This window comes from Lytechinus variegatus, chromosome 4 (genome assembly GCF_018143015.1).
Source record: "Lytechinus variegatus isolate NC3 chromosome 4, Lvar_3.0, whole genome shotgun sequence".
Taxonomy (NCBI): domain Eukaryota; kingdom Metazoa; phylum Echinodermata; class Echinoidea; order Temnopleuroida; family Toxopneustidae; genus Lytechinus; species Lytechinus variegatus.
The window spans coordinates 50,192,335-50,205,334 of NC_054743.1; the positions used below are offsets into that span (position 1 = coordinate 50,192,335).

Sequence of the window (13,000 nt, forward strand, 5' to 3'; positions counted from 1 at the left end):
TTATTAATGCAGACAATCTGATTTTATAGATTTGGTTTCCGATCAATAAAATCAATAAAATGATCATACCTGTAGAGTACACATTCCCACTTACAGCCCACGGAACTGGAGTAGTCACATCTGTCAGTAAACATTGAAAGAGAAAATACACAATCAAAACTGAAGGGAGGATATTACGTAGATATCACAGACTCTAAAAACAAATCAGTCAAATTGACAAGACCAGTATTCAGCTGGGTGCAACTGATATGGCAATCCTTGATTGTCACATTTCTCTTTTCTATTAAAATACGACTAGAAAATAGTCAATTATGACTAGATTAACAGTTGCACTCAGCTGCCCGTATTAATTGGTCATTTTTGACTGATTTATTATTAGAGTGCATGATGTGAAGATTTGATAAGTCCACTATTCACTACATCTTTGTTCTCATTGGAAAATGTCAACATTTTTGCAATTTGAGTTCTCTACTTGTAGTCATTTACGGGTTTAAAAATATCAAAGTATATTGAGAGAATAGTTTTCATTCTCGAGTTTCTTCTGGGTAGATTTTCTCGGGGCATGGTCTCTGTCTTGATAAGAACACAACACCCCCTCCCCCCCCACCCCCCAACCCCCCCCCCCCCCCCCCCTCACCGTGATAAAATGTTGCTCAGGAAATGTTGTCGGTCTTGTGTACATACATATACCCGACTATTCCAGACTTAATCATGTCAGGAGATATCTGGTGTTTCTCAATGAGCGTCACCATATGGATGTAGAAAGTCCCTGTATACTTGCTGCAGGAAGTGCAGGTCAAATACTTATGGCTCCAATTTTAGACATCGTCAACGGAGTTTTACATATCAATGCTACTGATTTTGTTTTCGTAAAAAAAATGTTTAACAATGTAATCTCTCAAGCGGTTAAATAAGGTGAACAAATTACAGTATCCACCAAATATTTTGTTTTCATTAAGTATAACAAAATCCCGGGGGGGGCCACTTACATCGACGAGTGGATACCACGCGCGACCAAAAAAACACGTAAAAAGAATGTCTTTTTCACAATAAGGCACGTTACGTACGTAACGTGATAAGGGTATCAAAAACACAAAAATAATGAAAAAAGGGTATCTATTTCGCTAGGAAAATTACGTGTTTAGTGTCGAATTTCCGGGGTTGAGGAAACAAAATTAAAATGTTTTATAAAGGATGTCCTTTTAGCCCCAACACTTCGTGTTTAGAGTCCGATTTGCGCGAGGTGTTGAAGGTGGGATCGTACTAAACCAAACTACTGTAAAGCCGAAGTCCGAAGGACCCGTAACAATAAAACATTCCTGTACTTGTTTAAGGGTTCATTTCAGGGAATAATTGCCAAGAGTATCGTTTTGTTTCCAATACTTGTTAAGGGTAGGGCTTCACAAGCCAATACTTGTTAAGGGGTGCATTTTCAGAATATGGAAATTACGTGTTTAGGGTGCTTTTCGAGACCCCATGGTCGCGCATGGTATCCACTCGTGAATGGAAGTGCCCCCCCCCCCGGGAACAAAATACATTTGTTGCAGTGTACATTGCATAAGAAGTATGACATGAAGTGAAAGAGGGAGGGAAACCCAATATTTAAATACCCTGTCTGAGAACTGATGTGGTGCTGGTTGCCGTCGTTGCTGTTGTTGTTGTTGTTGTTGTTGTTGTTGTTGGTTCTTCGTGGATTTGCGTCACGGCTTCTGCTTTATCAAAATGCACAAACATATAATTGTTTGTTCAAACTTGTCTTATAAATAAAGGAAGTGATCAATAAATAAGTCTCTCTTCACAACCTTTAATCATTTCACGTTAATAAAAAAGAGATGGAAATTGAATAACTTATCAAAGGTCTGTTTCAGACAAATAAATCAGTGATATTTGTAATCAAACATACAATACCTTTTGCATCATACCGAGTACCCATTTAGCACCTGGGTCGAGAGTGGCAAAGTGTAGATTGACGCCTTGCCGAAGGACGCTAGACCGTAGTGGGATTCGAACACACGACCCTCTGTTTACAAGGCGAGAGTCAGAACCACTACACCACGGCTCTTCCACGGAAATTCCATGGAACTTCCTCCCTTCTTCACTTCGTGAAATTGGCTACATTGAACTTTTCAAGTCGTCCCTGATAACTCACTTATTTCAGCAGATGTGTAGTAGTTAGCTTTAATCATGTTATTTAGATGAGCCTGCGCCTACGAAATGTGGCGCAATATACATGCTGTGGTTCATCATCATCGTCGTCTATATGTATAAACTAATTCTTCCCATGTAATGATCCAGATTCCGAATGCCATAGCATTTTCCCGTCAATCTGAAACCCCAGCCACATCATTTGAACACAACATTCTCCTATTCATGATATTGGTCAAATGGCGTGGACAAGAAGGTATTTCTCAATAAGCATAATGATATGGATCTGTATATAAAGCGTCTGGAAAAAATATATGTGTGATCTAATGCGAGCATCAACAAGGCGCCATTTGTACCAAGGATTACACACAGCCTTAAGTACACTTTTACCACTGAAGTGATCAGGGAACCGTTTTATGAAAGTTGTCAGCACTGACAACTTGTCTTTCTCCGACAGTTACCATAGTAACAGTCAGAGGACAGTGTCTTTCAGCTAATAAAAACCAAGGATTTCACTGACATTGTCAGCACTGACTAGTGCTGACAACTTTCAAGAAACACCCACCGGATATCCAGAAAGAGAATCTCCGTTGTAAATGTCTTCATCCAGCATTCAAAGCGTTTGTACGAACAACTAAATAATATCTTGGAATCCACATAATCAATCTTTAGTTCGAAACTCACTTGCCCAGGATTAGACTTTGCGTGACAAATTGAAGCCTTTATCAGTTCTGGATAAGACTACTCATAATTATTCACTTCAGTTTAACCCTATCTAAAGGCCGGGGTATTTTGAGAGTTCATAGAGAGATCTCGGCCGTCGATCGCGCGACGATCGCGCCGAAAATTGGCACGCAGGTTGTCTGGGATGTAATCTACAAAATTGTATAGTAATTTATTTACTTGCGAATTGTTATTAGGTAACTATGCTAATATATGGGTAATTAGTATCCGAAATCATACTTTTTCCTCTAACCCCATAAATAAAGCTCCAAATATTCTAGTTTTTGGCATAGAAACTCTTTGTGGTGTTCTTAGCAAGTGTACATGAAAAAATGGCGATATCAAATCAATTTATTATGTATTATATTGGGGTTTTTTTCAATTTCTTATGTATTTATTTGTTTTAGGACCCTTCGTTTTTCATTGTTTTTTCAATGAAATTCGTTGGGGACTCTTCTAAGATCGTCAACAGCATAACATACATTTAGACCAGCAAAACGAAAAATTATACATTTATGATTTTTGGTTGAAAACACAATTTACATTGACTTTGTACACGAAATCACGTTTTTGAGCAATTTTTTGTCTGACATGCATTTACATATCGTTGCGTAATTTCGGAACCGCGTACCCGGGTGACGCAGAATTGGTCTCAAAAGTTGCGCAAGACTTGAAAGTAAAAAGTCACCGAGCTGCGCGGTCAAAAATTTTGCACGCCCAAAATATCGCGCGACTCGTTAAATGGGGGCCTCGGAGGCCCCCCGGCCTTGATAGGGTTAAAATGTGATGAACGCAATTAAAACTCATCTTGGAAACATCAGTCAAGTACAATGACCGTAGAAACAGTAGTACAATAAAAATGAAGCTATATTCGTGATTTATCTTTGTTAAGCATGGTGAACACTTTTTTAAGGAAAGGAAGGAAATTCCACAATAGTGAACATCATTTTAGCACTTACCCCTAGAATCCTGCGTAGTGTGCCTTGCAGTTGTTTCATCTGTAAAAAAACAGAGCAAAGCAACTCAGAACTTCAAAGGTTGGTCACATACTGTATATTGATAACAGATGTTCTTGAGTGACTCGTGAACAAACTAGGGATTTTTCCCCCTTTCTATGCAATCAAAAGTGATAAAATGAATACATTTACAGATAATTATTTTATGACAACTCTTTCTCACATAGTCTTTTATAATTTGTTGTCGCTGGAATCATGATGTAGTGGTTTGGACTATAACCTCTTAATAGGAACGTAACATTGCCATTCGAAATCTACTCAAGATCTTAAGAAATGTATCTACAGTGGTTGCACTCGACCCAGGAGACGTTAATGAGTTACCTAGTATATAGTATATATACTTTTTTCAATTATTAAGCGCTTATTTGCGATTCAACTATAGCTTGCACAATATTGGATTTAATCTGTTAACAATTACACAAACGTGTTAGAACAGTAGGTTTAGCCCGTGTGGTAGACGACTATTTGAGAACCAACCACGAATACATCAAATAAATGTAAACTATTGGCTCCTTTTGAAGAAACACCCAACATAACTTTTTCCTTCTTGGTACTTCTGTAGAAGAAAAAAAAACATTTTTTGCAATCTATGATTTAATTGTTTAATTCCATTCAATGACGCTGATATAAAAACATTGCCCAAGGGTACGGTCTGAAAGTTTCATTGTACACTGTAAAAACTCTGGTGTTGAAACCGACACCAGTTGGTGTTTAATAGAGGACCACACCCTGAGGTGTTTAAATTACACCCCAGATATTGAACATAACACCAAAGAGTGTAAGAACCAAATGTGGTGTAGTAATACCTATAGGTGTTAAACTAACACTGTCAATTTAACACTGGTGTAAAATAACTGGTGTGGTCCTCTATGTACAACGGTTGACACCACAGTTTTTGCTGTGTTATGACGAGGGTGTTTCACATTCACGACAAAGATTGAAGTAAAACTTTTAAATGCCTAGTTACGTGCGTTGTAAAAGGCATTTCGGCATTGGTCAGATCATGCCAAGAGGAGGCGCACAACTGCGTAATCAATGCTCGTTTCATATCATATATGCGTCACCATTTAAATACGACTCTTAGTCATACTTAAATCGTTGTGACCCCAATCCCCCCCCAAAAAAAAAAAAAAATAATAATAATAATGATAATGAAATAAAATAAATAAATCAGAATTAGTACCTGGCTCACCACAGGAAGCTCTTAATTCTGCTGCGAAACCCTGATACGCAAATAAAGAATCACTTATAAAGTGGATGTGCATAAATCTCGACGGTTCATAGGTTTGGATGAAAGGCTCCAGAAAACCCGTAAAGCTGTCAAGTATCGTTTCAGTGCTGTCAGCTTCGGATCTGCAGGCTATGTAAAGATTGTCAAAAGTGTCCTCGGTGTAAAAGCTGATAAAACTGATAACCAGGGAGCAGTTTTCGGCCATGTTTAAACTCCATTCTATTCTGGCTCTTGGTGGGTATTCTCCAGGGTAGTTAGGCGTAGATATGTGCAGATGGTCCCCATCTTCAAGAGTGAAATTGCCTCCTGTGAGATTAACACACGATTGAATTATTAAAGTCATGAACTAAATGTGAAAGAGTTTACCTTAGATTTATCAGAAAATATCAGAAAACTGCTATTGGAAAATAACCTATTTCTAAAGTCATAGGCCTATACAAAAAAACTATTTTAAAATGGGATAAGATCATTGTGTACTTTTTTCACTTCTCACTTAGTCTCTTACACACGGTTATACCATAATGTTACCAGCCCCATGGTATAACCCTACCCTTATGAAATCATTTATGATTTCATTACTACTTCAATCATTATTAATGTTATCATTATTATTATTACCATCATCATTATTACTATGTTCAATGCCGGGTGCGTCGTGGTCTAGTGGTTCTGACTCTCGCCTTTTAAACAGAGGGTCGTGGATTCGAATCCTAGCCATGGCGTGTTTTTCTTTACCAAGAAATTTATCCACACAGTGCTGCACTCGACCCAGGTGAAGTAAATGGGTACCGGCAGGAAGTAATTCCTCAAAAAGCTGTGCGCACCAGAATCGGTAGACTAGCTTAGCCGGGGTAATATAGGGGCGCCTTGAGCACCTAGCAAGGTAGATACATGCGCTATACAAATCCTATATTATTTATTAATGCAGACAATCTGATTTTATAGATTTGGTTTCCGATCAATAAAATCAATAAAATGATCATACCTGTAGAGTACACATTCCCACTTACAGCCCACGGAACTGGAGTAGTCACATCTGTCAGTAAACATTGAAAGAGAAAATACACAATCGAACTGAAGGGAGGATATTACGTAGATATCACACACTCTTAAAACAAATCAGACAAATTGACTAGACCAGTAGTCAGCTGGGTGCAACTGATATGGCAATCCTTGATTGTCACATTTCTCTTTTCTATTAAAATACGACTAGAAAATAGTCAATTGTGACTAGATTAACAGTTGCACTCAGCTGCCCGTATTAACTGGTCATTTTTGACTGATTTATTATTAGAGTGCATGATGTGAAGATTTGATAAGTCCACTATTCACTACATCTTCGTTCTCATTGGAAAATGTCAACATTTTTGCAATTTGAGTTCTCTACTTGTAGTCATTTACGGGTTTAAAAATATCAAAGTATATTGAGAGGATAGTTTTCATTTTCGAGTTTCTTCTGGGTTGATTTTCTCGGGGCATGGTCTCTGTCTTGATAAGAACACAGCACCCCCCCCCCCCACACACACCCCTCACCGTGATAAAATGTTGCTCAGGAAATGTTGTCCGTCTTGTGTACATACATATACCCGACTATTCCAGACTTAATTATGTCAGGAGATATCTGGTGTTTCTCAATAAGCGTCACCATATGGATGTAGAAAGTCCCTGTATACTTGCTGCGGGTCAAATACTTTTGGCTCCAATTTTAGACATCGTCAACGGAGTTTTACTTATCAATGCTACTGATTTTGTTTTCTTAAAAAAAGGTTTAACAATGTAATCTCTCAAGCGGTTAAATAAGGTGAACAAATTGCAGTATCCACCAAATATTTTGTTTTCATTAAGCATAACAAAATACATTTGTTGCAGTGTACATTGCATAAGAAGTATGACATGAAGTGAAAGAGGGAGGGAAACCCAATATTTAAATACCCTGTCTGAGAACTGATGTGGTGCTGGTTGCCGTCGTTGCTGTTGTTGTTGTTGTTGTTGTTGTTGGTTCTTCGTGGATTTGCGTCACGGCTTCTGCTTTATCAAAATGCACAAACATATAATTGTTTGTTCAAACTTGTCTTATAAATAAAGGAAGTGATCAATAAACAAGTCTCTCTTCACAACCTTTAATTGTTTCACGTTAATAAAAAAAGAGATGAAAATGAATAATTTATCAAACAGGCGCGGATCCAGGAGGGGGCCGAGCCGGCCCCGGCCCCCCCTATTTTTTGACAACCTGCAGAAAAAGTGTACTTTATGTTGATAGAAACTACGAAAAACTTCAGAAAGAAAAGTAAGAAAGAGGCATTATACCCATGATGTGTAATTTACAGCCTCGTAACGGCCGGTCCGACACTGAAAGGTAACAATTAGAGAAAGGTGAGGGGAAAGAATATTGGAAAATAGACTTTATATAAGAATTTTCGCTCGCACTTCGCGCTCGCATTGCCTGTGTAATGAATTCCATGCAAGAGGATTAAATGACACTTCATATATCCAGTTCTGAAATCAATTTGCACACAATATTTTAGCTCGCACATCAAGCTTTCATTATTTTGTTTGATTTACACAAATTGTGATATCAAAATTTTCAGCTCGCGCTGCGCGCTCGCATTGTTTGACTTGTGAGATACCTATTCTCTTTAGAAATTCTTTCCCAAATTTGTCAAAATGCTCTTTATCATGTCAGTATACAAAAAAAATAAGCTCGTGCTTCGCGCTCGCATTTAATGGTTTGAGACACACAGCTTGTTCTTTATTTAAATGAAAACGCGCTTAGACTGTTTAGTTTTCAGGTCGGAATATCAAAAATTTTGAGCTCGCGCTTCGCACTCTCATTATTTAATTGGTGATACTTGTATCCTCTTCATTAATCACTAAAAACAGTCCTAATTGAGTCCCTTTTCACGTTACTATAATAAAATTTCGGCTAGCGCTTCGTGCTCGCATTGTACTTATCTTTGTCATGATTATAAAAACTGCTCAGAATCTTCAGTTCTAAGGACATAAAATATCAAAGAATTTTAGCTCGCGCTTCGCGCTCGCATTATATATTACGACCACATGAGATACCTTATCTTGTTTATAACAATAAAAAACTAACATATACTTAAAATTTCAGTCTCTAGTTAGGACTACCCCCTGAAAAACCCACCAAAAAATCAGATTATAGCGGCCAATCAAGAAAAAAATTTGATGAAAATATTTTTCGGCCCCCCCCCCCCCCCTATTGGCGAAAGCTGGATCCGCACCTGTCAAAGGTCTTTTTGAGACAAATAAATCAGTGATATTTGTAATTAATTTGTATTGTTTACTGTAGATCACAAAGGTACAAAATCAGAACCGGTACCTGTCCCACAGGAAGCACTTAACACTGCCTCAAATCCACGGTACTGCACAGTCCTATCACTACTGAATCGGATCTTCATGAATCTACATGGTGCATAAGTTCGGATGAATGGCTGTAGGGAACCTGAAAATGTTGCAAGTGTAGTAGCCGGGAGGTCTGCTTCGGAAGCACAGCCTATTTCAAGCTTGTCATAATTGCCCTCGGTGGAAAAATTGGTGACGTTAAGAATCAAAGAGCAGTTCTCAGGTATTCTGGCAATCCATTCTACTTCAGTACCAGATGGATAGGAAGCAGGGTAGTTCGGCGAAGAGATGTGCATATGGTCTCCATCTTCAAGAGTGAAATTACCTCCTGTGAGATTAAAACGACTGAATTATTGAAGTAATCAGCTAAAAAAAAATACCTCAACCTTACCATGAAATACAACTTCTTATAAATAAATAACTACTGTATAAGGCATAGACCTATTTACAAAAAGCAAAACAAAATGGGGTAAGATCATTATTTAATTTGTATATTAGGATTTGGTGCAGTGTGTACTATACATAAAAATTATGAAATGAGGAAAAAGGTATAGAGGTAACCATAATAAATGATAATTACCCTGACTGTTGAGTAGATGCTCAATGCTTGAAATTGCTGTGGTGGTTGTTGATGTTGTTGGTGTTTCGGAGAATTGCGTCACGACTTCTGCTATTTTTAAAATGCATAAATATACAATAAATATTCATTAAAACTTTATAAATAAAGGAAGTGATCAATAAACAAGTCTCTCTTCACATTTCACGTTACTAAAAAGGAGATGAAATTAAATAACTTATCAAAGTTCCGTTTTAGACAAATAAATCAGTGATATTTGCATCTTTGTATTCGATTTGTGTTTGTTCACTATACATTACAACAATACAACATCAGAACCGGTACCTGTTTCACAAGAAGCACTTAACTCCGCCTCAAAACCACGGTACTGTACAGACCAATCACTACTGAATCGCATCTTCATGAATCTACATGGTGCGTAAGTTCGGATGAATGGCTGTAAAGAACCTGAAAATGTTGCAAGTGTAGTAGCCGGGCTGTCCGCTTCGTAAGCACAGCCTATTTTAAGCTTGTCGTAACTGCTCTCGGTGGAAAAGTTGGTGACGTTAAGAATCAAAGAGCAGTTCTCAGGTATGCTGACGATCCATTCTACTTCAGCGCGAGATGGATAGGAGGCAGGGTAGTTTGGCGAAGAGATGTGCATATGGTCTCCGTCTTGAAGAGTGAAATTACCTCCTGTGATGATTGAATTATTGAAGTGATCAACTATTACATGTGGAAATTGTAAGAGATTTCACTTTCACCTAACCAGAAAAAACGGCTATTGGCAAATAACCTCGTTCTAGTAATAACTATAAGGCATATTTACTAAAAGACAAAGCGCACTTTTCATTTGCAGTCTCTTGCAACCGACCAACACACTTAATCCCCTGCATCTTTAAACCATTTGCTTGGGCAGCAATTGCTCAGATAAAATCGAAATTAACCGTATGCTTGATCCTATTCTTAAATCAATACATGCGTTGGCCACAACGCACACATGTATCATCGTTCGTTATTTCATCGTTGCATAATATCCTGTTATCTTGCAAGGACAACACCGTTCTTGTTACCAAAGTGAATTAATTTAATTTTCGGAAATACGAACCTTCGGATTAACGAACCTTATTTCGTTTCGGACTTACTAACCTTCGGAATTACGAACCTTATTTCGTTTTCGGATTAACGAACTTTCGGAACAACGAACCTTATATAGTTTTCGGATTATCGAACCTTCGGAACAACGAACCTTATTTCGTTTTCGGAATGACGCCCCAAATGTTCGGATTAACGAACCCTTTTTCGTTTTCGGATTAAAGAACATCGAGGTATAGGCAATTTACGTGTTTCGGAATAAAGAACCTTCGGAATTACGAAGTGTAACCGGAAAATTAGCCCGTAACCTTTCCCATGTTTCTGTCTTGTGATATGCCTTATGTAATATTCCATAGGCCTCTACTTTTTTCATATGAATGCTACCGTTTTTGTTTTCGTAAGAATTTTGCTTAAAGGAGAAATATATTGATTATGAATGTGGTCTTATTATATATCAATGGAAAGGTAATGATGTGGGGATCATCAGTGGGTCATTCAAAAATACCGAAAATAATACAAAAAGGTGAAAATCGCCGATTAAAAAACGCTAAAATGCCCCTCCGAAATATGCCTCGCATCGGTCTTTGAATTGACTGGAATTTGATGACGTCACTGTCTGTACGAGAGGCGTGATTGGCTCTCCCACGTGAAGCTCCACTTGCATGCAAAACCTGTTGCGTGGGTACGTTTTCTCCACACTGTCACTGAATACTTCTATCACGAAATGAAAGAAAACCCAGAATTTTATCTAGATTTGGATTTTTAAAATTGATGATGTTAAAGATGAAGAGAATGATGATGAAGTGAACAACACAGTGAGGTAGTTGGAGGTAAATAATGGGGGAACAATGCCGATGATTATGATGAAAATTCAACTTGCCTGACGATCACAAGTAAAGTCATGTACATGCCGATTCGCTACCAACTCATGCAGCTGCTGCTACAAGTGTTAGCTATATACGTACACCGCGCGGGCCAAATTAAATCCATGAAAATGAATAACCACATCCAGAGAGTCTATCATAAGAAGGAAAATAATGATATAACTGTACTTACATACAAGTGAATAATCCGAATTAACCTGAAAGCAAATCAACTCAACGAATAGCAGCAGACGATATGCACCGACGATAAACTTCATGTGGCTGGGATAGATTGTCACTCGTTCTGTTAGATGTAATTTGTAACTCATTAATTTGACAAAATTACGAAACTCGGGGAATTATTTATATATATAAAAATATAGTAACATCTCTTATTATTTTTTCAGTTGTATTACGATAAAACCTCTTTTGAAGGAAAACGTTGAGATAAACTAAAATTACTTTTAAATCCCCCCAACATGCGTAGCTTGTATGTCATTGCAAACAAACCATCGCAAACATGCACGTATTCCTTCCTTGCTGATTGAGAGCTGTGCAAAACGTGCATAGATCTATTCTCTCAGTCTCAGCCAAGGCGAGCAAACAATACGGCATGTGTTGTTGTGATGGTTTGTTTACGATCACATAATGCTACGCATGATGGGATGATCTTTTACATCTAATTTACCTCAACGTTTTCCTTCAAAACAGGTTTTATCGTAATTCAAAAAATGATGAGATGTTACTATATTTTTATATAGAATAATAATTCCCCGAGTTTCGTAATTTTGTCAAATTAATGAGATAAAAGTTACATCTAACAGAACGAGTGACAATCTATCCAGCCGGATGAAGTTTATCGTCAGTGCATATGCCATATCGTCTGGTACTATTCGTTGAGTTGATTTGCCTTCAGGTTCGGATTATTCACTTGTTTGTAAGTACAGTTATATCATTTTCCTTCTTATGATAGACTGTCTGGATGTGGTTATTCATGTTCAGCATGAATTCAATTTGGCCCGCGCGGTGTAGCTAGCACTTCCAGCAGCATGAATTGGTAGCGAATCGGTATGTACATGACTTTACTTGTGATTGTGTTGCAAGTTGAATTTTCATCATCATCATCATCGGCGTAATTCCCCCAATTTACCTCCAACTACGTCACTGTGTTGTTTCACTTCATCATCATTCTCTTCATCTCAAAATCATCAATTTGAAAATCCAAATCTAGATAAAATTCTGGGTTTTCTTTCGATCATTTCGGGATCGAAGTATTCAGTGACAATGTGGAGAAAATGTACCCTTGCAACAGGTTTTGCATGCAAGTGGAGCTTCACGTGGGAGAGCCAATCACGCCTCTCGTACAGACAGTGACGTCATAAAAAATCCCCAATTTCGCGGACGTAATTCTGCGTGTTTGAAGCATTCAGAGAGAGAACTTTAAACTATCAATTAACTGAGTTTCATCCGTCTCCATGATAAATGATGTACACCATCGTGTTCTCCTTATTTTCTCCTTTATTGTGATATATGATTCTCCAGTTTTACGATTTTCAATATATTTCTACTTTAACAATTTAATCTCTATGAAGTAATCAAATAAAAGGGTGAAAAAGTAGTATCCATCTAATATTGATTTTTTTTCCATTAAAATGCAACAAAAATGATATCACAAAGAAAGTGTAAAGACTTGGTGCAGTGTTCACTGAAAAAAAGTATGAAATAAAGTGAAAGATATCTAGGAAACCAAATGAAAAATACCTTGACTGTTGACTGGATGTTCTGTGTTTGAAATTGATGTGGTGGTGGTTGCCGATATCGTTGATGTTGTTGGAACTTCGTGGATTTGAGTAACAGCTTCTTCTATATCAAAATGCATGAAAATACAATAAATATTAAATAAAACTTTTTTTTAATTAATGAAGTGACCAAATAAATAAATTTTTCTTTCGTAAAATATATATTCACGTTACTTAAGAACTGTGAAATTAAATAACTTATCTAG

The 13,000-nt window shown here is 37.5% G+C and overlaps 1 protein-coding gene across 1 annotated transcript in view; it reads right to left on the reverse strand.

The window, feature by feature from the left end:
* The window catches only part of LOC121414243 (CUB and sushi domain-containing protein 1-like), a 48,909-nt gene that overhangs the window by 31,138 nt on the left and 4,771 nt on the right, over positions 1 to 13,000 (reverse strand). Inside the window, exons 5-14 of the mRNA XM_041607356.1 lie at positions 12,757 to 12,858; positions 9,383 to 9,733; positions 9,062 to 9,151; positions 8,459 to 8,809; positions 7,048 to 7,143; positions 6,101 to 6,151; positions 5,068 to 5,421; positions 3,828 to 3,866; positions 1,611 to 1,712; positions 70 to 120 (exon numbers count right to left, since the gene is read on the reverse strand). Of these exons, the coding sequence (XP_041463290.1) occupies positions 70 to 120; positions 1,611 to 1,712; positions 3,828 to 3,866; positions 5,068 to 5,421; positions 6,101 to 6,151; positions 7,048 to 7,143; positions 8,459 to 8,809; positions 9,062 to 9,151; positions 9,383 to 9,733; positions 12,757 to 12,858 (1,587 nt within the window). The remainder of the gene's footprint in view (positions 1 to 69; positions 121 to 1,610; positions 1,713 to 3,827; positions 3,867 to 5,067; positions 5,422 to 6,100; positions 6,152 to 7,047; positions 7,144 to 8,458; positions 8,810 to 9,061; positions 9,152 to 9,382; positions 9,734 to 12,756; positions 12,859 to 13,000) is intronic.